This window comes from Artibeus jamaicensis, unplaced genomic scaffold, assembly GCF_021234435.1.
Source record: "Artibeus jamaicensis isolate MK-2021 breed Jamaican fruit bat unplaced genomic scaffold, CSHL_Jam_final contig_2566, whole genome shotgun sequence".
NCBI classification, from domain to species: domain Eukaryota; kingdom Metazoa; phylum Chordata; class Mammalia; order Chiroptera; family Phyllostomidae; genus Artibeus; species Artibeus jamaicensis.
In genome coordinates this window covers 439,509-465,702 of record NW_026521552.1, presented here as the reverse complement: position 1 = coordinate 465,702, position 26,194 = coordinate 439,509, and the positions used below count along the sequence as shown (strand labels likewise).

The 26,194-nt window shown below is 42.5% G+C and overlaps 2 protein-coding genes and 1 pseudogene across 2 annotated transcripts; 1 reads left to right on the top strand and 2 right to left on the bottom strand.

The window, feature by feature from the left end:
• Positions 1 to 4,886: 4,886 nt before the first annotated feature.
• On the bottom strand, positions 4,887 to 7,128 carry LOC128626972 (vomeronasal type-1 receptor 2-like; annotated as a pseudogene).
• A 4,474-nt stretch (positions 7,129 to 11,602) lies between these two features.
• On the top strand, positions 11,603 to 12,553 carry LOC119058912 (vomeronasal type-1 receptor 4-like). Its single transcript, XM_037158404.2, has one exon. It carries the CDS (start codon positions 11,603 to 11,605, stop codon positions 12,551 to 12,553), a length of 951 nt encoding a protein of 316 aa, XP_037014299.2.
• Positions 12,554 to 24,839: 12,286 nt separating this feature from the next.
• On the bottom strand, positions 24,840 to 25,856 carry LOC119058913 (vomeronasal type-1 receptor 4-like). Its single transcript, XM_037158405.2, has one exon. It carries the CDS (start codon positions 25,851 to 25,853, stop codon positions 24,840 to 24,842), a length of 1,014 nt encoding a protein of 337 aa, XP_037014300.2. The 5' UTR covers positions 25,854 to 25,856.
• Between the last annotated feature and the right edge of the window lie 338 nt (positions 25,857 to 26,194).

The following is a 26,194-nucleotide window of genomic DNA, read 5'->3' as shown; positions in this document are numbered from 1 at the left end:
TGGAAAGAAGTATTCCAAGTTATGAAAGGCAAGAACCTGCATCCGAGATTGCTCTAGCCAGCAAAGCTTTCATTTAGAATGGAAGGGCAGATAAAGTGCTTCTCAGATAAGGTCAAATTCAAGGAGTTCATCATCACCAAGCCCTTATTATATGAAATGTTAAAGGGACTTATCGAAGAAAAAGAAGATAAAAAACATGTACATAAAATGACAGCAAGTTCACAATTATTAACAACCACACCTAAAACAAAAACAAACTAGAACAGGAACAGAACCACAGAAATGGAGATCACATGGAGGGTTATGAACAGGGGAGTGGGAGGGAGATAGAGGGGGAGAAGGTACAGAGAATAAGTAGCATAGATGGTAGGTAGAAAATAGACAAAGGGTAAGAATACTATGGTAAATGTAGAAGCCAAAGAACTTACATGTATGACACATGGATATGAACTAAAGGGGGAGAATGTGGGTGGGAGGGAGTGTGCAGGGTGGAGGGGAGTTAAGGGGGGGAAGTGAGACAATTGTAATAGCATAATCAATAAAATATATATATTTTTTAATGTTAAAAGGAAATAAAACATTTATCCATTTTTGTGAGAAATGTTGACCAGGCCATTTTAATTCATTGCTGATTTCGTTTTGGTTAAAAGATTAATATTTGCCACTATATTCATAGATGAGATGAGCTTGTAAATCGTCTGCAGTAAGATCCAGCTGTTCCAGGGGTGGGACAGAGTTTTCTCTTTACATTATCAAGGGACGGCAGGAAATACAGTCCTTGGTTAATGGCTCTCATCTCTGGAAAGACTGAAATCTACATTTACTATTTCACCTGATCTTCCTTTGACTTTATTGGACTGAATCTCCTTTTATTTAAATGCTCCGCCATGTCCATTTAGTATATCATGTCTTCCTAAAGCTTCAGAAACATTTTTGTAGATTTATTATGTGGAACTATTTTGTCTAGGCAAGTATCTTCTCCTTCTTAAAATTTTATTTATTGATTTTAGAGGGAGAGAGAGAAACACCAATTTGTTGTTCCACTTTTCTATGCATTCATTGGTTGACTCTTGCACGTGCCCCAACTGGGGATCAAACCCACAGCCCTGGTGTATCAGGTCAGTGTTCTAATCAACTGAGCTACCTGTATATGTACAAGAGTTTGAGTTAAAACCTAATAGTATTCTCCTTTTCCAGACAAGGAGAATTTGACTAAAAAGGAGAACCAACCCAGACACGAATCCTGATACAGCTCATTTCCTTACAGATTGCGTCGCTCAGACCCACACAGAAAATACTCACCGCAGTCTTCTCTGCTGCCAGCAGGGGAAGCTCAGGGTGACAGTCAGGACATCCGGCTTGTGTAGGGGGGCAGGCAGCCCATGTTGAAATAAGGCTCTGTGACCCTGTGACCTCACCTCCCTGGAGAAATGCAATTGCCACTTCACCCGTACCTCCAGTGACACTGCACAATGGGCCAGTTGAGACTACTTCTAAAAACTTTCTGCCGGTTCCCAATTCCCAGAAACAATTACAAGTTTCTAGCAAGGCCCTGCAGAGAGTCAGGGCTCCTGTGTGGAAGCAACTTCTTTTCTATGACCCCTGGAGGCAGACAGGGTCTCCAGGGGCAGAAGCAGGAAATGTTCAGGTCTGACAGGGGAGGGGATGACAGCGCATGACTCGTGCACCATTGGACACTGTGCTTCCCTAAAAAGTTCACTAGTCCTCCAAATATTTGTCTATTGATGTCTGTCTGGTCTAAGAACTAGAAAACAGGGAAGGTTATGAGCAGAGAGATGGAAGCGTTCAAGGACCTAAGCTGGATTCCTCAAGAAAGAAGAGTGAAATTCAAAAAATAAGACGATACTTTAGAATCCATGTAAGTTTCGTGTGACTCGGTGCATTTAATTTGAAAGTCTGTTTGACCTGGCTATCTCTGGGAATATACATTTTAACACTATTCCCCAAGAACAGGCACAACTTCTGAGCTGAGCAACTTCCATATTCTTCATCAAAACAGCACTTGATGACATGATTTATCAATAGCATCTACTACTCTCCTTTTTTAATAGAGAGGGGAAGGGAAGGAGAGAGAGGGAGAGACAGAGATAGACATTGGTCAGTGTCCTCTCATAAGGTCCCTAACTGGGACCAAACCTGCAATCTGAGTATGTGCCCTGACTGGAAATTGATGTGCCCTGACTGGAAATTGAAACCGAACTTTTCAGGTTTACAAGATGACACTCCAATCAACTACTCCTTTAAAAAAAATACATGTTTAAGATTTCATTTATTTATTTTTAGAGAGAGGAGAAGAAGGGAGAAGGAGATGGAGAGAAACATCATTGCGTGGTTGCCTCTCACGCACCTCCTACTGGGGATCTGGCCCAAAACCCAGGCACGAGCCCTGACTGGGAATCAAACTGATGACCTTTTGGTTTTCAGGCCATCACTCAATGAGTTACTCAATGAGTCACACCAGCCAGAGCAGCATCTACTACTCTTCAACAGCAAATAAATCAATGCTACTTAGGCTATCCAAACGTATCAAAGAATAACACTATCTAATAATCTTAAAAAGATTACTACTAGTGTTTCACAAAGCTCATATATGCCTAGTATCAGAAACCATATAATGTAATATTTGCAAATATTGCCACCCATAAACTATTACCTTATGATCAAGGGCAGCCTATAGCCATTTACTTAGACAGGGAGACCTAGTATCATGAAGCTGTTAGGTCTCCTTTAATTGATCTGTAGATTTGATTAACTCTTAATCAAAATCCTAGAATGCTACTGTTAAATTACTATTAAATTAGAAGAAAAAGTCAGGACTGACATTACCCAACTTCAAGACAATATAAATCTAAGTAAATTAAGACCTCATGATACTGGTAAAAAATATAGACAAATAGGTCATTGAAAAAGAACAGAGAGCCCAGAAATAGTCTCACAAAAATACAGTGAATGGCTCTTTCACAAAGGAGCAAAGGCAAGGCAATGGAGAATGTACAGTCTTTACACCCAATGGCGCTGGAACAAGTGGACGTGTACATGCAAGGAAAAACAAAATTTAGATGCAAACCTCACATCCTTCACAAAACTTAGCTGAAAGTGGATCGTAGACTGCAATGTAGAAGATAAAACTAAAACCTTCCTAGAAGCTAACATAGGAGAAAATGTAGATGACCTTCGATTCTGTGATAACTTTTCAGATATTAATACAACACCAAAGCTATGATCCCTGAAGAAAATAATTGCACACTAAAGGCTATTAAAATCTGATGCCTGTGCTCTATAAAAGACACCATCAAAAATGAGAAGGCAAGCCACAGATTGGGAGACGACATTTGCAAAACTATATCTGATTCAAGGGCTGTCATCCAAAGTACACGAAGAAAATGTGAAATTCAATAAGAAAAGAATCCAATGTTAAAAATGGACAGAACATCTGTGTAGACACCTCACCAAAGAAGACGCTTCCATAGACCATAAGCCTGTGAAGAGGTGCTCACCATCAGCCATCACCAGGGAACTGAACACTGAAACAATGGGACAGCCCCGTGTATCTATTAGAGTGCACATCACCCAGAACGGAGACGCCACCCCATCCTCCCGCGCAGGTGGAGCAACAGCAGCTGTCATTCACCACTGCTGGGAATGCAAGCTGGGACAGTCTCCATGCAAGAGAGAAGAGGGTTGTTTTTTTTTAACACAATTAAATAGCTTTCATACGATCCAGCAATCTCACCACTAGCTGTTTACCCAAATGAGTTGGACGTTTACACCCACACAAGATCCGGCACACAACTGTTTGTGGCAGCCTTATTCACAGCCGTCAACACTTGGAAACAACCAAGATGTTTTTCAACAGGGGAAAGGATGAATCTCTCTGGAACATCAGGAAATGAGCTATTCAGCCATGAAATTAAATAAAAGAAACTTAAATGAATATTACTAAGCAAATAAAGCCAGTCTGGAAAGGCTGCATGCCGTATGATCCCAACAATATAACATTCTGGAGAGGCAAAGTTCTAGAGAAAATAAAGATGTGTTTGCTAGTGTTAGGGAGAGGAACAGAGAGAGAGGTGAATACATATGCACGTGGTCTTTTCAGGCTACTAAAATAATTCTGTATACCATAATAGTGGATATATGTCATTAGACATTTGTCAAAACTAAAAAAAAAGTCACACAAAGAGTGAATTGTAATGTAAGCTACAGACTTGGTGAATAATGATGTGTCACTATTGGTTCATTGTAACATGTGGACCACTCTGGTACAGGTTGTTGATCACAGGGAGGTTGCCATAACTATGCTGTGATATTCAAAGTGATCTAAAGGTAAAATTATTTTAAAACAAAACTCTTGCCCTGGCTGATGTGGCTCAGTGGACTGAGTGCCAACCTACTAAGGCCAGTTTAATTCCCAGTCAGGGCACATGCCTGGGTTGCGGGCCAGGTCTCCAGTAGGGGGCGTGAGAGGCAACCACACACTGATGTTTCTTTCCCTCACTTTCTCCCTCTCTTCCCCTGTAAAAATAAATAAAATATTTACACATAAATAAAATCTTTTAAAAATATTTTATTTATTTATTTTTAGAGAGAGGGAAAGGGAAGGAGAAAGAGTGGGAGAGAAACATCAATGTGTAGCTGCCTCTCATGTGCCCTGACTGGGAACCAAAGCGACGACCCTTTGCTTCACAGGTCCGTGCTCAATCCACTGAGCTACACCAACCAGGGCAAATAAATAAAATATTTTTAAAAATTAAAAAAAAACCTTTGTTACAACATATAGCATTGGACATAAAGAACTAATATTTTTGTTACTGCCAGATGTAATTATTGACATAGCAAATGTAACTACACTCATATCAAAACTGTTAGAACGAACAGATGATATTTGCAAAATTACTGGATCCAATGCAGGACAGGGCATTAAAAAATACAAAGGTGCTCATGGGGAAGAGGATTCTCTGGGTAACTCTGGTCTCACGGGAGAATCTGGGGAACACTTTGGTCCCATGAATATGTTGGCCCCTCTGCTTATATCTGCACAGAATGGAAACTATGGCCCCATTGGTGCAAGTCATGAGTCCCAAACACAAAAAATCATGGATAGGTGTCAATATGTATATCATAAGTCTGTGTCCTTGTCATGAAGTTTAGAAGTATAGTATCCAACGCCCATAGGGTTTCATTGTTCCACTTCTCAATCATGTCTCAGGAACCCTAATATTTAGCAATATGTTCAGGCACCAGCAGAGGATATTTGGGGTGGTCAGTGTATTTGACACCTTTTTTTCTTAGCTCTGCCCACCTGGAGTCTGTGGAGCTGATGGTGATGGCCTAGAAGAAAATAGGTTTGCAATCAAATTCATTGAGAAATGTGTCCACTCCAATGTTGCCATTGTCTCTGGAATTCCCCTTGAGAGAATGATTGAGGGGTCGGTTAAATTCAGGTGCCTGACAATCAGATCTGTGGACCTTGACCTGTATCTACCGAGGTAAAGAGACATATAATGATACAAGAACGAGAAATTCTCCAGGGTAATGAACGGTTGGGAAATGAAAAGAAACTGGCCACCACTGGCTCTATCTGCAGTTATGTGCGGGACATGGTCAAGGGCATTATACTGGGCTTTTGTTACAAGATGAGTTGTGTCTATGCTCACCTCCACATCGACATCATTACCAGGAGAATGGGTCTCTTCTTGCAATTAGAGGTTTCCTGGGTAAAATATACACCTGCAGGGTTTGGATGGGGTGAGGCACTGCTTATTCAGTACCTCAAGCCCAGGAAAATGAGTAAATTCTTGAAGGGAACAACACTGAATTCAGCTGCTTTTTAAAATTTTTTATTTACTTATCTTTAGAGGGGAAGGGAAGGAGACAGGGAGAGAAATATTCAATGTGTGGTTGCCTCTCATCTGTCCCCTGCTGGCAACTGGCCTGCAACCCAGGCATGTGCCCAGAATGGGAATCGAACCACAATCCTTTGGTTCGCAGGCCCAGGCCCACACTCAATCCACTGAGCTACACCAGCCAGGGCTCAATTCAGCTGCTTTGATTTGACAAGCCACAGCAGTTAAAATACTAGAAAAATTGTGGATGGTACCTGTGCCTCTGAAAAAGAAACAGTCCAGCAGGCTAATGAATAAGAGCTAAGCTGTCCAGCTACAGAAACAGCAAGATGCTGGATGATTCCTCTGACTTATTTGTGATATTTTATAGCTGCAATAAATGCCATGTATTTTTAAAAATATTAGGCTGCATTCCCACCAAAAGTGCACTAGGGTTCCCTTTTCTCCACATCCTCACCAGTACTTGTTTGTTGATTTATTGATGCTGGCCATTCTGAAAGGTGTGAGGTGATACCTCATTGTGATTTTAATTTGCATCTTTCTGATGATTAGTGTCATTAAGCATTTTTTCTTAAGTCTGTTGGTCATCCACATGTGCTCTTTGGAGAAATGTTTACTCAAGCCCTTTGTCCATTTTTTAATTGGATTTTTAATTTGTCTTCTTGGTGTTGCATTGTATAAATTCTTTATATATTTTAGAGATTAACCCCTTATCAGATGCGTCCTTCTTGAGGAGTATGTTCTCCCACACAGTGCGTTCCCTTTTCATTTCGTTCATAGTTTCTTTTGCTGTGCAGAACCTTTTTAATTTAGTGTAGTCGGGTTACCGTTGATATTTAGCTAGAAAAGGGTAGCAAAGGGAACAAGACATTGAACTTAATAAAAATGGAGAACATTAGCCTGCTTGCTAGCCAGCTACAACCTCACACCCCAGGAGTTACAGCACTGTGCTCCACCGAAAGGATCAACACTTTTCTCTTCCCCCCTCTGGTACCAGACTTCCAGGTGAGAGCAGGGGGAAGGGAGACACATGCAAAACAAGCCAAAATGCACAGCGGGAGGTGCTTGACCAAAAAGGCCAGTCAATCTAACCTGGGGAAAAACCAAAGCCCAAGGAAGCCTGGGAAGTTGAGTGGTTCATTTGAAAAGACACCTGGCCTTACCCAAATGCAAGTTAATATAATCTCAGGGGAACAAAGAAGCTCTCTCTCTTTCTCTCTCTCTCTCCCTTCTCTGGTGGTGCACTCACCTGTGCATTCATGTGCTCTCTTGCTCGGGAGCACCTGACCATGTGAGTGGAGCAGCTACTGGGTCCTGGAGCCCATGTGGGCTCCACAGAAAGCAATGGAGTGCAGCTGGAAACACACTCTAAGCTAGCAAGATGCTGGGCTGGACTGGGTTTTAATATGATGCAGAAACTCTGGTTTTTGCTTTGGCTCTGCTGAGGACATGGCTGGACTTTTTTCACGGCAGACAGAGGGAGATGAGACATTGGAAACCCAGAAGACAGCTTCCATTTCCACATAAATAAACCATTTCCCACCCCACAATCACCAGTGTGTGGGTCCTTGGAATACTTTCTCCCTGATCCTGTGGAAGAACCTAATTCCCATCCACGACAATCCCATTTGTTTACTTTTTCCTTTTATTTCCCTTGCAACTACTGTGGAAAATTGCGGAGTTTCCTCAGAAAATTAAAGATAAAACTGCCTTTTGATCCAGCAATCCCACTTCTGGGAATATGTCCTAAGAATCCCAAAACACTGCTTCAAAAGAATATGTGCTCAGCCCTGGTGGGTGTGGCTCAGTGGATTGAGCACGGGCCGTGAACCAAAGGGTCACTGGTTCGATCCCCAATCAGGGCACATGCCTGAGTTGCAGGGGGTGTCCAGGAGACAACCACACATTGATGTTTCTCCCCCCTTTCTCCCTCCCTTCCCCTCTCTAAAAATAAGTAAGTCAAATCTTTTAAAATATAAATAAATAAAAGAATACGTGTTCATTGCAGCATTATTTACAATAGCCAAGACCTGGAAAAGGCCCACATGCCCATTAGTAGACGAGAGGATAAAAATGCTGTGGTACATTCACACAATGGAATACTATGCAGCCATAGAAAAGAAAATCTTACCTTTGCAATAGTGTGGATGGACCTGAAGATTATTATACTAAGTGAAACAAGCCATTTAGAAAAAGACACATACCATATGATCTCACTTATATGTGGAAACTAATGAACAAAGTAGTAACCAAGGCACAGATACATGGAACAGACTGACAACTACCAGAGGGAAAGAGGGGACTGGATGAAAGAAGGTGAAGGGATTAGCCAGAGCATATGTGCATGACCCACAGACACAGACAACAGTGTGGTGATGGCCTGAAGGAAGGAGGGGTGACGCTGGTGGAAGCAGTCAAAGAAGAGGGGAATGGACCCTGAGTGCTGTGGCTCAGTGGATTGAGCGCCAGCCTGCGAACCTCAGCGCTGGTAGTTCAACTCCCAGTCAGGGCACAAGTCTGAGTTGCAGGCCAGGTCCCCAGTTGGGTGCATGCAAGAGGCAACCACACGCTGATGTTTTTCTCCCTCTCTTTCTCCTTGCCTTCTCCTCTCTCTAAAAATAAATAAAATATTTTAAAATTAAAAATAAATAAATAAAAAGAAGGGACTGGAAAGATCTCTAATAGCATCAACAATAAAAATTAAGCAAAAGGAATAAATATTAGGAAAGAATTACTCTGGGGTAGATACCCTGAGGAGTGCAAAAAAATCCAACGAGACACCTATATGCTTCCCTGAAAATTCCCTTGCATGTCAGATCTTAGTGTTTCTTGCTCTGTCCACATGAGTCCCTGTCTCAAAAGAGCAAGAAGGAGAAAGTGCCTGTCCCAAACAATGAGACAGTCTCTGGAGATAACTACAAACATGCAGCTGGGTTTGTTTTCTTTCCGGTAACTAGCACCTGAAGAAAATGTTTTTCAGAAATATTCTCAGTTTCCCAAGCCTGTCCTCTCATTGCCACTGCAGGTGACAAGATAATTGCTGTCCCAATGGGAGGTGAGGTCACGGAATCACAACCCATATCTCGTGCCTCTCTCCCCCACAATGCTACTAGCTGTGGTGGCCATCACACTGACCCTCATCCTGGCAGCGGGAAGAAGTCACAGGTGTTTTTTGACTTCGGTCTGAAAGGCAAAGTATGCAAGCAAGGCTGGGTAGCAGGAGTCTGGGTAAGTGATTATATTGGAAAAAGTGCCTCTTCTGGGTTTGGAACAGGTTCAGTGCTAAAGCAATACAAGGGGGAAGCATAATTCCTGAAGCCTGAGCTGAGGTAGTGAAGAGAAATGGGGCCCTAGGCCGGGCCAGTCCCCAATGGCTCCTCAGGCAGAGCGCTGTATCCTAACTGACAGTAGTGGTTGGTATTGAATGCAAGTGGCAATGAGACCTGATTAGTGCCTGAGGACTGCAGGTCTAAACTCATCCTGCAATCTGTAGTTCTGACTTCTACCTTACAGGAATCACAGGCTGGATTTTCAGGGTTGCTACAGATAACATCTCGCCTGGTAAGAAAGGGTAAAATCAACCTACAGACATCACCTAACCCTGTGCAGAAATATCCGCAGCCCCCAACCTTTTTAGCACCAAGAACCGGTTTCGTGAAAGGTAATTTTTTTCCACAGACCATGGGGGTGAGGGGAGAGGGATGGTTTCAGGATGATTCAAGCACATGACATTCAAGCTCACCTCTGCTGTGTGACCCAGGCCAGGACCAGTACTGGTTTGTGGTGGCCAAAGGTTAGGTACCCCTGGACTGTATCTGAGTGACAATTGATGGAATGGAAATGTTTTATCTAACTGTGGGTACAGAGTGCTTGTAGAGATAGAAATTGTTTCCTACTGAAATATCCATGGTGTGCTGATTCTGGCCAGCCTATATTTTACATCAATTTAGGGAAGCACCCTTTGAGAAAAAGGCAACATGCCCTGGCTGGTATAGCTCAGTGGATTGAGCACGGGCCTGCAAACTATGGGATCACGGTTTGATTCCCAGTCAGGGCACATGCCTGGGTTGCGGGCCAGTTCCCAGCAGGGGACACAATGAGAGGCAACCACAAATTGATATTTCTCTCCCTCTCTCCTTCTCTTTCCCTCTAAAGATAAATGAATAAAATCTTTAAAAAAGAAAAAGGCAACATTACAACGTGAGCTTCCGATAACAGTTGTAAGCACAAACATAGCTTTGATATAGTCTCTGGTTTAAAAGATCCTCATATTGTGGGGATAGGTGAAAAAGGGATGATATTAAGAAGTACAGATAGGTAGTTATAAAAAGTCATGGAAATGTAAAGTCCAGCATATGGAATATAGTCAATAATATTATAATAACTAAGCGTGATGTCAGGTGGGTAACTAGATTTATCAGAATGAGGATATTGTAAGGTATATAAATATCTAATCACTCTGTTGTATGCCTGAAACTAATACAATAATGCACGTGAACCGTGATTAAATAATTTTTTAAAAATAAAATAAAATGCTAATAAGGACGCTAAGATTTTTTTTTTATCTTTAAAAAAATCTCATATGCCCTGGCTGGTGTAGCTCGGTGGATTGAGCACGGGCCTGTGAAGCAAAGGGTCGCCAGTTCGATTCCCAGTCAGGGCACATGCCGGTTGCAGGCCAGGTCCCCAGTAGGGGACACATGAGAGGCAACCACACACTGATGTTTCTCTCCCACTCTTTCTCCTTCCTATCCCCTCTCTCTAGAAATAAATAAATAAAATACTTTTTTAAAAACTCATATCAAGTGCAAGCTATACAATTTCAATTTATAAAATGCACAAGATTTCACATCTTAGTTTCTGTATATATTTTGTTTTAGTACCTTTCACAAATCTTGCCTTGTTGGCATTTTTGCTTCAGTCAAGCATTGATATAGGTAACTATATGACTGTGGTTTGGTGATATTCACTATCTACTGTCATAGTGTTCTGTGACTCCTGTGACAGGTGTCACTTGGTTCCGTCAAAAAAGCAAATTAATGTTTCTGTTGCCATAGCAATGTCGGGCCCGTTGTGTATTGTTTAAATACAACTTGTCATGGAGCAGATCCCTATAAAACTATACTACAATCAGGGCATACACATTGTATTAAATCTGTAAATCTTTATTCACAGTTTGGTGTTGGTTTACACAATAAATCTTTACCCATTAGTAGAAACATTAGAAATTACATAAGAAAAGACAGCCAATCAAATATGGTGAAATATGAAAATGACTGAACACTCATCTGCATTATTTAAAGAACACAGCGAAGTAGCTGGTTAGAATAGCACGATGTTTCTTTGCACTGTCTTTTTACCAGGCCAGTCAGGTTCAAGACCCCACCTTGCCCTTTGTCAGGACTGAATTTAGAGAAAGCATTAGCCTTTCTCTAGCTAAACCCTCCTTACAATTTCAGGGAGAGTAACAGTACTGCTAATCTCATGGCATTAGGAAAATAAGCACCTAAGACATGTTCCGCCTTTACAACTGTGACTCATTCTTTAAGGAAGCTTTCCAGGTGATGTGTTCAACTCAAAGCACCCAATTCATAAAGAAATACTTTAAGTGATTATTTCTAAGTGAGAATGAATGCGAATGGGGAATGTTGATTTCCTCCCATTTCTTGCCTCCTGTTCCATGCAGGAATCTCTGGCTCTGAAGACGACAGTATCAGTCCCTGAGAACTGAGAGGATGGCAACCAGCAACTGGGAGATAGGCATCATGTTTTTACTGCAGACACTATTTGGAATCCTCGGGAATTTTTCTCTTCTCTGCCATTATCTCTCTCTTCATCTCACAGAACAACAGAGGCTGAGGCCTGCAGATCTGATCCACAGGCACCTGACTGTTGCCAACTCCTTAGTCATTCTGTCTAAAGCTGTTCCCGAAACAATGGCAGCTTTCGGGCTGAAGCATTTTCTTGGGGATACTGGATGCAAACTTGTCTTCTACATTTACAGCGTGAGCAGGGAAGTGTCTGTGGGCACCACCTGCCTCCTGAGCGTCCTCCAGGCCATCACCATCAGCCCCATGAGCTCCAGGTGGGCACCGCTTAAAGCAAAAGCAGCCAGGCACATGGGCACCTCCACCTTCTTCTGCTGGGCTCTGCACATAATGATAAATAGTATGGTTCCTGTGTATGTGACTGGCAAGCTGAACAGCAAAAATATCACAAAGAGGAGAGACTATGGCTACTGTTTCTCTGTCCTTCATGAAAGCATCGCAAAGTCGCTGTATGTAGTGTATTTGGTGTTGGGATTGTTCCATGATGTTTTCTGCTTGGGGCTTATGATCTGGGCGAGTGTCTCCATAGCCCTCATTCTGTACAGGCATAGACGGCGGGTCCGATACATCCACAGCAGCGGCCTCTCCCCCAGATCCTCCGAGTCCAGGGACACCCAGCGCATCCTTGTCCTGGTGAGCACCTCTGTGTCTTTTTATTTCCTCTCCTCCACCTTTCACATCTGTTTGACTCTTTTTAAAAAACCCAGTTGGTGGCTGATGAAGAGCACTACGCTGCTTGCTGTGTGTTTCTCAGTTGTCAGCCCCTACATTTTCATGAGCCGTGATCCCCGAGGGCCCTGGCCCTGTTTTGCCTGGAGAAAGAACACAAAACCCCCCGTAATTACCAGAGAAATGTAAATTGTATGTATGTGCACAATAGTTACTTGTCTCTTCATTAATCCTCTCAGAGTTTAAGCACATTTCTGAAACAGCTGTAAGCGAGTAGTAAATAAAACAGAATTTCTGTTTCTAATAATAAATTGAATATCAACTGTAAATAAAATATAATAAAGTTACTGTGTTAATTCTTATGTCATTGGAATCTTATTAACATCTGCAGTGGATAAACTTATAGTCTGTGCAGTATTAAAGACTTGTTCCTACCCAGGATGAGGAGCTCAGCTGGTTAGAGCATCGTCCTGGTATGCCAACGTTTTGGGTTCAGTCCCCAGTTAGGGCACATGCAAGACTCAACCAATGAATGCGTAAGTAACTGGAACAACAAATCCATGTTTTTCTCTCTCTCTAAAAACCAATAAATAATTTTTTTTACCTAAAACAATTCAAAAAGTATGGAGAAGCCATAGAATTTGTAGCTTTCAACCTGACAAAATTAATTTTCACAGGCATTAACTATTAGTGAGTTGTAGAAAAAAAATCCCCTCAAGAGGAACACCATTTGAAGTGGTCATTTGAGAAAATGAAGAAAGACAAAAAGCTCTCACAGATTCATGAGTACCATGGAATTTAGGATAAATTCTGTTTCAGAAAGCAGAATCGACAAGGACCAAGGATGACATCCTATATGTAGAGAGATTATAGTAATTTGAAATACGATGCTGTGAAGGGACCTGAGTATATTTTAAAACATTTTCACATGAAAACAACCAGGCTGACCAGCAGAGTGACAAAGGAGAGCGCAAAAGTAGGCTTTTTCTGACGTTTAAGTTATGAAATGAACACTGACTATGAAAAAAATTCATGCTGCCTGTGATAAAACTGCATGGGTTTGGGGATCTGTAGACAGCAGAGTCTGTCTATTCTGTGAAGATGCCAATTGGACATGTTGGCAAGAAATGGGTTTGAGGTACATTCTCAGGTCTCTCAGGTGAGAAAATAAGGTTAAAGTGGGGCCTCCTATTAATCTCAAAGCAGACAAAGAACAGCCATTTGGAGAGGAAAGTCATGAGAAGTTTTGGCCCGTGATTTTTCAAAGAAGTAAAATAACTAATTCCTCAATTTTAGAAAGCGTATTAATATAGCTCTATCTGTATTTACATTATAAAGCTGACGCAGCCCTGGCTGGTGGTGGCTCTGTGGCCTGTTTACTGCAGAATATTCTAAAGGGCTAATCTTGCACTGGATAATAAGAATAGGAGGAAATGAAGTAGTTGATACCTGTTACATTATAAGGAAGGAAGGATAGTGCAAACTGACCTGGAACATGACATTCACCTGAAAACCGCCATTCTCTCCCCTTATTAGCCCTTCTTCGGGATTCTTACTCAAATGAGATGAATCTGAGAGTTTTCAGAAGATGCCCTTTACATGGCATCAGCATATACCTTCTGTGCTTCTATCACAGTGTGAACTGGAAGAGGTTAAATGCAGAGATGACTGTCCTGTATGATCCTCTGCTACAAGGGTGGTTCACAGATAATGGGCTCCTACACAGAGTCCATATCATGACTTTGTCCCCCCGTCTCCGGTGCCCTCCCAAGGTGCCCAGAAACTCTGCTACAGCAGTGGGGACATGGGCTGTACTCACCTATTCCTCAAAAGCCCGTACAGAGCCCATCCATCCCTATGGACCACAGCCTGGACTTGGACCTCACAAATGTGTCCAGGAGCAAAGTGGGAAGAGGAACAGGTAAAAGGCAGGCTATGCTGGGGTTTGAGTCCAGTGTTCTCTTACCTGATTTTTGTCTCTGAGTTACCCAAACATCAATAAATGCAGATTCATTTCTAGATGGTAAAGTTCATCATCTTAAGCACACTGTGGCCTTGGAAACCTGAGCACTGAGGGTACATGATCGTCACTAGAATTCCATGCCTGCATCACAGAGCAATGGAACAGTCCCAAAGGATTCTGGAGGCAGGAGATCAAACAAAGAAAAGGAACCCACAGTCCCCACCCTACTAACTCTTTCCTGCCCCAACACAATCACCCCCACTTCCATCTCCAGACTCTTCTCTGGGCCTCCCAACTTTCCATCTTCATTTTTCATCATATCTCACCTACGCGTTGGAATAATGGCCTTGTTCTTCCACTTATGTTAATTCACACATAATCCAGGTCTCACGAGTGAGTAGCTTCACCCCTTAGGAATTTGTGAGACACCACAAAATCCATGGCCTAAAAAGTTTGAATTTCCCCAAGTGTTTTTACTCATTCCCATGATTTACACCCAGGATCTCCACTGTCTTAAATTTAGTTTTTCCTGCAAAATCCATCTGCCCACACATAGAATTCAGTCCCCCTTGTAACTGCCTCACAAAAGAGTCTATTTTCGAGAGGTAGGTGCCAGTACATCCCACAGCAAATGACTTAATAAACTCTTGGCAGTAATTGCTTTTCTTCTAAAGTCCTTCCGTGCTGCTTTGCCATCAGGACTCTCAGCTCTTCCCTTCCCAGCTCTGCAGAGTCCCGCCCTACTGCCCATTCTCTCTCTGCTCTCTCCCAGGCCACCTCCCTGCCCCAACTATTTACTTTACCAGTTTTACAGTGATCAATTTGCTTTCCAAAATTTACAACCCACCTAAACAACCTAAGTACAGTCTTATTTAAAGAGTAGGTGAGCCTCCTTTAAAAAAAATGATTTTATTTATTTTTAGAGAGATGGGAAGGGAGGGAGAAAGAGTGGGAAAGAAATGTCTATGTGCAAGAGATACATTGACCAATTGCCTCTCGCATGTCCCCAGCTGGGAAACTCAGTCTGCAACCCAGGCATGTGCCCTGACTGGGGTTGCAGAACAGTGACATTTTTGTTCACAGACCAGCACTCAATCCACTGAGCCACACTAGCCATGGCGAGCCTTCTTTTAACATAATCCAACCTATTAACAGGGGGGAAAGTATGCATGTGTTTGTGAACATATGTCTGTCTCTATGTATATACATGTGTGTACATACACATACATAAGTATATCTATACTCACATATAGTTACCTTTACAAGTATAAAGAGTCCAATATTTCACCTCAATTACCAGTGCATAAGTTATCCCAAAATGGTTTCATAGATCCAGTTAGAAGATCCAAGACTCCTGAGAGGAAAGGATTTTATTATTCACAGCACAGCGAGTAACATGAGCTTAATACTTGCATTGGTTCTTTTTGTCCCCCAAGCCTAACGCATTCCAGCCTTTACCCAGAAATATTATCTTCAATGTCCTTCATGGACAACAAATCTATTCTGCACCCCAGAAAAAAACACTACACCTACCTTCCCAAGACAGTGTTCTATACAGACGTCCTTGGTAAAACAGAAAGAAAATTTGTAAATGAAGCTTCCCAAGAGAAATGCAGACACTTGAAAATCCCATAGCTATCACTCCCCATTTCTACATTGTCTTTGCTTCTGACAAATTTCCCCAAGAGCGCACCACGCCATTGGATGTTTGATTAATCACAGGCAACCGAGGCTGAACCCAATTTCATTTATCAGTAGGTGAAGATTACTGTCAGTGGGAGTCAATGCAGCGGGACAGGCTAACCTGCAGTACTGACTTTAGTAACTGCACCCAAGGGTCTCAGACTCAACCAGCTGAATAAATATCACAAGCCATCAGAAGGTACCTTAGGAAGTCAGATCACCAATGATCCAAAGAGTGTAAAAAAGTGACAGGGATTAGTTTCAAGGGTCACAGTGATGTGGCTGGAGTCAGCTGACTGTCATGCTAAATATGTCAACAGTTATCAGTCATAGCTGATTGTCTTAAGAGGCAGGACAAAGGTCCACTGGAGTGCTGAAGGGCCTCCTCAACAGTGAGACAAACAGGTTACACTTCCTTGAGTATTCTGAAAAGCAAATGGTTCTTGAACGTCATCAAACTGTGTATCAGCTGTTTTATCATTTTGTTCATTTTTGTCAGAATGCTAACCTATGATACTTATCTTCAACCTCTAAAAATATAATTTTTTTATCTTAGTTCTGTGTGCAATCAATGCATTACCACTCACCAAACCAACTCTCAAAGCCCCATCTTTGTATATTATGTAGATCTGCCTATCAACATTCCAGTTTATGTGTCAAAACACTGATTTACTTCCATTGTTGATCATCTCTTTATAGCAAGAAGCTGTTTTCACAATTTTTTTAAATTCTCACTGGAAGATATGTTTATTGATTTTTAGGGAGAGAGAAAGTGAGACGGGGAAAAATACTGATTGATTGCCTCCCATACACACCCCAACCTGGGATTGAACCCACAACCTTTTTGCTGTACAGGGTGACGCTCCAACAAACCAAGCCACTTGGCCAAGGCCGTTCTCATTATTCTAAAAATTACAAATAAAAAAAGTGTTCAAAGTTCCACTTTTGATCATAGACAACAGATGCTACTGGCCTGACATCCACCCACTACCTGTATTCACAGCTGGGGGTTAGATCTTTAACAGGTGAGCGATGAAAAAATAAAAGGACATTTTAATATAACTTCTTCAATTTTTTATTTATTATTACAAGAAAAACTAGTCCCTTTACCTTGTTTCAGCCAGTGCCTTCTCCGCCCTCCCTTATGACAGCTGTCAGCCTGTCCCATGTATTTATGCCTCTGGTTTTGTTTTCTTCCTCAGTTTATTTTGTTCATTAGATTCCACGTATGCATGAGATCATATGACATTTATCTTTATCTGGCTGGCTTATTCCACTTGGCATAATAATCTCCAGGTCCATCCATGCTGTCTCAAAAGGTTTACAATTCTTTTAAATTCAATTTTGATATTCTATATTTTAGAGAAATTGACTCTTCCTTTTAACTCCCTAATTTGTTAGTATAGGATTGATTTTATTTGCTCGGATGTTCTTAAATTTTCTACTATTTATTCTAAATATCGAATGCTTTGGCAGAATTCAGGAATCCTCAAGAACACCACGAGATTCAATAATTAACTGGAAACACTGACAGAAATGACTGTTCGGCTTCCAGTTACGGTTTGTTACAGCGAAAAGACCAAGATTAAAATCTGCCAAGAGACAAGGTGTGTGGAGCAGGTCCAGAGCGTTCCAGGCGTGGGCTTCCAGTCATCACCTTCAGAGGGGTCACTGTGGACAGTGCTAACTTCCCCCAGCAACAGGATTCTCCATTTTGTACTGATTCTGTAAATTTTACATCCTTGTGTATTTCAAAGAAGCAACACTCCCCCACTAACAAAACAATTCCATGACCTTCAACACCACCGCTGCTGCCCACCGCCCCCCACCCCACGCTGGCCTCTTCCTTGGCTCCTCTAGGACCAGAGAACAGCTGGTGGCTCTGCCACAGACACATTACCCCATGTTGCAAACACAGAGTCCACTAAGAAGCCTGTCTTCCCAACAGGCCAATTAGTATTAGGGCTTAATAAACAATGTTCTACCTTCCAGAATCCAAAAATCCAGTCTTTTTTTTTGGTATAGTTTCATATTCCTCTTTTCTGAGTTTCATTCCTATTAAAACCTCTAAACCTGCTTCCTTTGCACATGATATCACAACCAGGATATTCTGACCATTTTTACCTACAAATAGTTTGTAAAATATGCTACCCCCAAAATAAACTGGTAGACGGAGAGATGTATAAGTTCAAATATAGATATAGATATATACATTTAAGATAGAAATACATGCCCTGGCTGCTGTAGCTAAGTGTATTGATCATGGGCCTGTGAAGCAAGGGGTTGCTGTTCGATTCCCAGTCAGGGCACATGCCTGGGTTGCAGGCCAGGTCCCCAGTAGGGGACACATGAGATGCAGCCACACATTGATGTTTCTCTCCCACTCTTTCTCCTTCCCTTTCCCTCTCTCTAAAAATAAATAAAATATTTTTAAAAAAGATAGAAATACACAACCTAGTCTTTCTGGCCTTGCAGTGTATGATAAACTACAGGATCCTGGAGAAGTAAAGCCTGCCTGAGGGTGGTTGGTAGGGTAATAATATTGGTGTAATAATTTAGTTTTAATTTGAACATTTCACCATGTTATATGGTGTGCTTGAGTATTGTTATGTTAGAGAATTGCATGCTTACGATTTTGTAACAGAAGACTTTGTAATAAAATTTAAAAAGGGTAACTGGTACCTCATTCTATCATCAATGGGTAACAAGCAGGTCCTGGCTTTGTCTGTGGACACTCATTATACCTTCCCACTTGCTGAAGAGGTCAAGGCCTTCTAGGCTGATCCATCTGCTTTTGTGGCTGCTGCCCATATGGCCACTGGCACCACTGCTGCTCCTGCTGCTGCCACAGCCCCAGCCAAGGCTGAAGTGAAGGAAGAGTCAGAGGAGTTGGACGAGGATATGGGATTTGGTCTCTGACTAATCACCAAAAAACAACCAGCTCAGCCAGCTTTATTTGTGAAACAAGAAAATTTTTAAAAAGTGAAAACATATGGTATAAAAAGTATAAACATATTAGTCTAATTGTGATTATTTCTGTGATTACAGGGTGGAAAAAGTTCAGGATGCTAAAAAAGGTATCATCTGTCTACATGAAAAAAAAACAAGAAAAGAAAAAGGATAATTGAGTGCTTTATACATGTCTTATCTTCCCAAAGTTATTCATAGTTTTAATGCAATAACAGATAAAATCGCTAATAAATATACCACTTAGTAATTTTAAAAGCAAATAATAGTTCACATGGTTCAACATTCATAACGTACAAAGGGTATGGGATGAAATCTCTCTCAATCTTCACGCAGAGGAATTGAGTGGTCCTTCAGCCACCCAAGTCCTCTGCCAGGAAGCAATTTCCCTAGAATTTGGTAACTCCTTCTAGTCACATTCTATGCATATACAAGCAAATATGTTTAGACGTATCGGTTTGGATTTCCTTCGACTGATCATTTAAAAACTTTTCACTTGTATGGATCCCCCAGGGAAGGGGCTACTTGGACAGAGGAATTGGCTTGATGGGAACAGCTGGTAAGGTGTTGGGAGGAAGGGAGGCTGTTGCAACATGAAGTTCCTTCCTATCATACAGGCTGGAGACCCAAGTCAAGGACCCCCAGGGAGTCCTTCCCCATCACTATCCCCACAGGCCTGTCAAAGCGACAGCTCCCATCAGCGCACCAGTCAGACACCGATACTTAGGTCTTCCGGTCACAACCAGGTCATGCGGCCCACTCGGTGGTTCACGGAACTCTGTTCAATGGCCCGCCCCGCAAACAGTCATAAATATTGATCCCCACACCCACCAGTGACTTCTCCAAGCTCCTATAATCCCCACACCCTAGTATTCCTCATCCTTGATTCCCACAACCTCCACGTTATAAATACCCCACAGAGTCTCTCGTGGCTGACCTTAAGGCTTCCGGTCAGTAACCCCACAGCCCTACCAGTGACCACACAGCCTTCCCGACCAGTGATTGCACGAGCCCTCAGCACTGATCCCCAGGCCTCTAGTTTTGAACCCACAAAGTCACCATGCCAGGGCTGACCCCACATGCCCTCCTCCATCGTTGACCTGATTCCAAATTAAATGTGAAATGTGAACCAGAAACTCCCATCTATTAACAACCCCGCCCTCCGACTTCCAGTAAATCCCGATTCCGGCCAAGACATCACGTTCGCTGACTCACACCCACCGCCCCAGTTCCTAATCACTGAGCCCCACAGCATCACCCACCCGACAGCAAACCCCGACAGCTGGAACCTCGGTCGTTACTGTCTTCATATTCTTCATCCACGAGGCGGATCACCAAAGCCAAACTCCGCATTAGCCAAACTGAGAGTCCCCAGAACGGCCCTTCTCTCACCTCACAGGCCCCCAGGCCACAGACCCGCGCAGGCGCCGACCCACCTGCTGCTGGGCTTCTCAAGACTCTGGGCAGCTGCCAAAGGCCCGTCTTCCAAACTGATCCTGCCCGCGGTGCCCTAACCCTCAAGTCCCCTCGCAGGCTGTCGCTAAGGACGCTTCAGAACGTTTGACGTTCTGGGCGTGGGCGTGGCTCTAGGACGTAACGTGACCACGCCCACTTCCCCAACGGAGTCCCAGATGGCCTACAGGGCCTGGGCCTTTCAGGGCAGCCAACAGAAATCGAAATCACCTTTGGGACACGTGGCAGTCTCCTCCTTGGTCAACAATATTATGCTAAGTTTTCAGAGGCCGGAGCCTATCCAAGGCCAAGGTGGAGCAGCTCGTGTTCTTTTTAGGCTCTGGGGAAACGGAAAGATGGCGGCGCCTGAGGGCTCTGTCTGCAGGAGCCCCAATGGAAGCAGCCATCTTACCGGAAGTGAGTCATGGCAACTGAGAAACCCAGGGAGCTGAGGTCTTGAGGAGCCTGTGAACAAACAGTGGAGTTATTTGGGGGGAACTGCGATGTAAGAGGCAGCGGTGAGACTGAAGAGAAAATACTAGACGACTTGAAGCCCTGTTGAGTTTGGGAATGGAGTGCAGCGGGGTTGGGATTGAGAAAGGCAGATCTGGATGAGATTTATCAGACGCCTGTTTGGAGGGGCGCAGATCAAATGGTAAGTGCAGGTCTTTGAAAATCGAGGCCCTCTGGCTTCACGGGACAAGTGATAACTTAAGATGATGAAGATGACCCAGAAGATGGGAGGGAAGAGGGATGCCGCCCTCGTTAGGACCAATAATGATAGTTTAATTAATTGCCTGTTTGGCAGGCACTGTTTCAACTACATCTACTTTTCCCTACAAACCTGAGACAAATGTTTTAAAGAACCAATGAGACATAGGCAAGTTGAATAACTCACTCAGAGACACACAGCTTAGGGTTCAAATCAAGCAGTGTGATTTCAGAGCACACTCCTAAGCACTATTCAAGGTGAACGGTGGACTTTATTGGTCCCATAAGGATCCTGGGTGTGGTAGCAGGTTTAGGTGTGCACTAGGCTGCTTTCACCTGGGGGTCATTGAAAAGTGAGCTCAGCATGGGGAAACTCAGCATTCAGGTCAGTCAGGCGGGTTCTGGGGCCCTGACTGTACAGTTCCATGAGTGAACCGACCTGACTTTCCCATGGCTGAATCTGGAGACTGACAGGACCAGAATTGGTGGTCAGGTTGGTGGAGCACTCATGAGAGGTCTTTGCTGGAGAGACCACCCTGAATCCATCCCATTACAAGGTATACTGTGATGCCACCCTCACAGTAAAGTCATGGGGATGGTAATACACAATTTAGGTCAAAGATGTTAACAATAATGTGTGTACGCAGACTCTTGCCTAGACTCCCGCCTCAGAGGTTCTCATTTAAGTGTAAAGTAAAACTCAAGAATTTGCTCCTTTTTTTTTTTTTAGGTTTCTCAGAGAATCTGTGGCCTATGATAGATTATTCTAACACTCCTGAAATGTTCTCTGATCACAAATATTATGATGGGTGCTGACTCCCCTTTGTACTTTAGTAGTGTCCCAAATTATACCCTGAAAAGCCTTCCCTTCGGGAAGGGGGAGTCTTCCCCATGATAATCTATTACTAGACTTAATTTTTCTTCACATGAGTTATTACTTCCCAACATTATAGAATTCACTTACTGTCTCTCTTTTTCAGTACATTGTAAAGTCCACAGGGGCTGAGGTAGAAATTGTTGTTTCTCAGACCCTCATTCTGGAGAATTGTGTTAGAGCAGGCTGAGCAGACTGTGATACGCTCAGGCTATGTCCCCAGGTCAGTCTGCTCCTGCTAAGTGATACAAGCTATTTGTGTAGGGCTGTCATCATCCATCCTCACTGCCAAGATGTCAAAAATGAAAAGGGTATAAATTTTACCCTTGTTGATAACCAAATGTTGACACTATATTAAATTTAATAGAATAAGTCCTTTAAAAATGAAACATTTAAAACTTAAATACATTGACTGTGTTTTTAAGGGGTATGCCAAGAAGTAAAATTAAATACATTTAATGTAATTTTAACAATTAGGCAGAGGGAAGGGAGGGTGAGGACTGGGTGGAGGTGGGCAGAGCCGCAGGGTGTGGGGGGGAATGGGGATATTTATAATAGTGCCAACAATAAAAAATAAAGAAAATAAAAGAGGAAAAAGACTAAAATAAATACAGATATCTGTATTCATAATTTCTTTTAACGATTTTATTTATTTTTAGAGAGAAGGGAAGGGAGGGACAAAGAGAGGGAGAGAAACATCATCAATGTGTAAGAGAAATATCAATTGCCTTTCACACAACCCCAACTGGGAACCTGGTCCACAACCCTGGCATGTGCCCTGACCAGGAATTGAACTAGCAACCTCTTGGTACCCAGGCTGGCACTCAATCCACTGAGCCACACTAGCCAGGGCTGTATTCATAATTTTTAAAAAAACCTACAATAGCAATAAACACATCAGGTAACAAACACTTTAATATTTGTTATAATTAGTACAATTCTAAATTATTCTTAGTATAAACTTTCCAATATATTGACTGACTTGAAATGTATATATACATAAATACAGACATACATACAGTCCAAATGCAGATATACCCACACACAGACCATAGGCCAACACACACACACACACACACACACATATATATATATATACACTAACCACACAAACATAAGTATGTGTACATACAATTGTACATATATATGTCTATATATCTTTTTTCCTCTTATTCCATTGTGATGTAATTTGGAATAAATATTGAAGGGTCTCCTATCAGCTGAAAATATACTTTGCCCACAAAATGTCCCCCCCCCCAGTCTGCCACGTATGAAAGTGAAACTACCAAGACAGGATCTGCTTGGGGAGGAGAGGTGGCCAATCTCTCAGAGGAGAAAGGCCAAGAGCCCCTTCCTCTATGGGCTTTTATTGGGTTCATTTTGCACAAGAATACAGGTAAGGATCAAACAATAGATAGCATTCAAAGAACTATCCTCATAGTTCTTATTCTCAGTCAGGGTCAGATAGCTAAAGAGCCATAAAACTTTGAGGAACAAACTTCTTGCTTGGACCCATATCATTTAAATGAGAGCATTTTAAACAAAGCAGGTTTCACAGGATTTTACGTATTCTTTCTTAGGCCTGATCACCCCGGATCCTGCTCTAGCCAGTAAAGGGCTGCACCACCTTCCCCATCATAGGTTTTTAGGCTTAAGTGGATTAGAGCCAGGAAGCGCTTCTTCCAGATGGGACTCGGACTGTGTCAGAATAGTGTGTGTGGGGGGGTGTCCATCACTCCCTCTTTGTTGCAGCCCCTGGCCCCAGTCCTTCCATGATGGCCTCCCAAGTGATCGTGTCTGGCTTAGGTTGCCCCCACTCAGAGGGGTCTTACCCGTCTCTCACTAGCCAACCAAGCATTGGGGGCAGGGGAAGCAGCAGAAGCAGTGAGAGACAAACTTTGTCTCCTTGGTGGCTCGCATTCCAGAGGTCGCACACTCAGCCTTAGCCATGGGGGGAAGTTACAACTCCTGAAACCAGGCAGAGCAGTTCCTAACAAATATGGATTTTTATTGTGGTCCAAGGTTCAATATATTAGGTCAAAATAATTCCTTTCTTTTTCAAATTGCTGATCAATACTTTGTGTCAGCTCTGTGTTTGAATGTAAATACAGAGAAAACTATACAAAAACATCTAAAACTAAGGGAACACTCACTTGGCTCTTTGCCATTTGTTCTGGCTCTTTGCAGAACAATGGAACACAAACTCCACATACACAGAAGCATTTCTGCCTGCCTTTCAAATGCCCCTCACTGCACTGCGCAGATTTAATGGAATTTCCCATCATGAATTAATATCATCACGTTAGAGACAAGAGACAATTGCACCTTCTTACCAACATGCCAAATCCTTTTCACAAAAGGGAAATATCTGTCTCCTGTAAGTCCCAATTCAGTGCAATTCACGTCTTTTCAAAATTGTCACATTCCCATGATGTAGCTTAAACATGAGCTAAAATGTAACTTAACTTTATGCTCCCCTATGCCCCACTCCAGCTAAATCTGGCCATTTTTACTTGAAAATGTGTCGAACATGCTCATCTCCTTCAAAATAGCATTATTTGAAATAAACCGACCACTGCCTCTCCAGGGTGTCGTGTACAAAATCGTAACAGGCTGCCACGAGCTCTCCTTATGGACTGAATTTCCCTCCAGCACTGCTGTCTTCATCTTCAGCAGGGACCAGCCAAGAGTAATCCTCATTCATTTAACTTTTCTTAGACTTCCATGTCTTGCTCATTTCTGCAGAATTTAGTGTGATACACTAAATTTGCATACTGCTTAATGGACTAACAGTTTAAGGTACATTAAATTAAAATACATACACTTTACATATGTCTCATAAGATTAGGAGATTTTACATTCCTTATCCAGGCAAAGGAGAAACTTGAGACAGTGGAGTCCTGGGTCATGATCAAGAAGGGAATGAAAGTTGGGAAACACAGAACAATTAATACATTGATGTCAGGGAAAAACAAGCTGGTATTGTTAAAAATACCCACAGTAATAAGAAAGATGGAGGGAAGTGTGTTTAAAAAGACAAAGGTGCTCACCAGGAGAAGGATGTTTTTGGTAGCTCTGGACTCGGGGGAGGATCGGGAGGAGATAGGACTTATGTGAATGTGTTGGACCCTCTGCTTGTGTCTGTGCAGGATGAAGACCATGGAGCCACTGGCCCAGACCATGAGCACGAAACACACAACATCAGGGGATGTTAACAACAGTATATATAATGGGTCTGTGGTTTTATCACCATAAAGACTGGAACAGAATCCCCAACTTTTCCTCTTTGTTATGTTTTTGTTGCTCAAATTGCCAGACATAAATAAAGGAATAATCACATTTACCAGCATCTGCAGGATCCACCACAATAAAATCAAAGGGACAATGTACTTGGGAGCTTTTCGTTTAAGCCCTGCCAACCTGGAGTTTGTGGGGCTGATGATGATGGCCTGGAAGACACTCAGGAGACAGGTGGTGCCAATGGACACACCCCTGCCAACGCCACGTAGATAGGGGAAAAATCTACATCCCAAATCACTGACATGGTGGTACCACCCAAAATATATCATTGTAAAGTGAATCCCGCTAGAGAACAGAACCAAGATATTGGCCACAAGCAGGTTGTTGACAATCAAATCTGTGGGCCTCAGCCTGTACCCAGTGAAGTAAATGAAGAGATTATGGTAAAGCAGAGAGAAATTCCCCAGGACTCCAATAGTCTGTATGGAAAAGGTCATTCCTATGGCCAAATATCTGGTGGCCATGCCTTGTGTTGTCAGGGACTGGTCTTTGTCTTCTGAACTAGAGGACCCTGCATGGGAACATGAGGCATAAGCCATATGTATGATGTCAGCTGAATCCCAATATTTTCCACTTATAAACAGTTCCCAATGAGATATCAAGTTTGTTTTTCTGCCATTTAGAAGCTTCCGAGAGTTAAATATGTAAGCATTAAAGCACACTGTCAAAAGATTAATCACTGCTACTGAGACCACACGTGAAATAACACTTCATCCCTCACAATTCAAGACAAAGACCCTATTGCATTTCTCATAAAGGTGAGGACCCCATCAACACACAGAAGATAAGAGTTTCATCTAAATTCACACACTAGTGAGAAGAAGATTGAGGACTTGATCCTGGCTGTGCTGCTAACGAAGTGCATTTAATCCATTATATA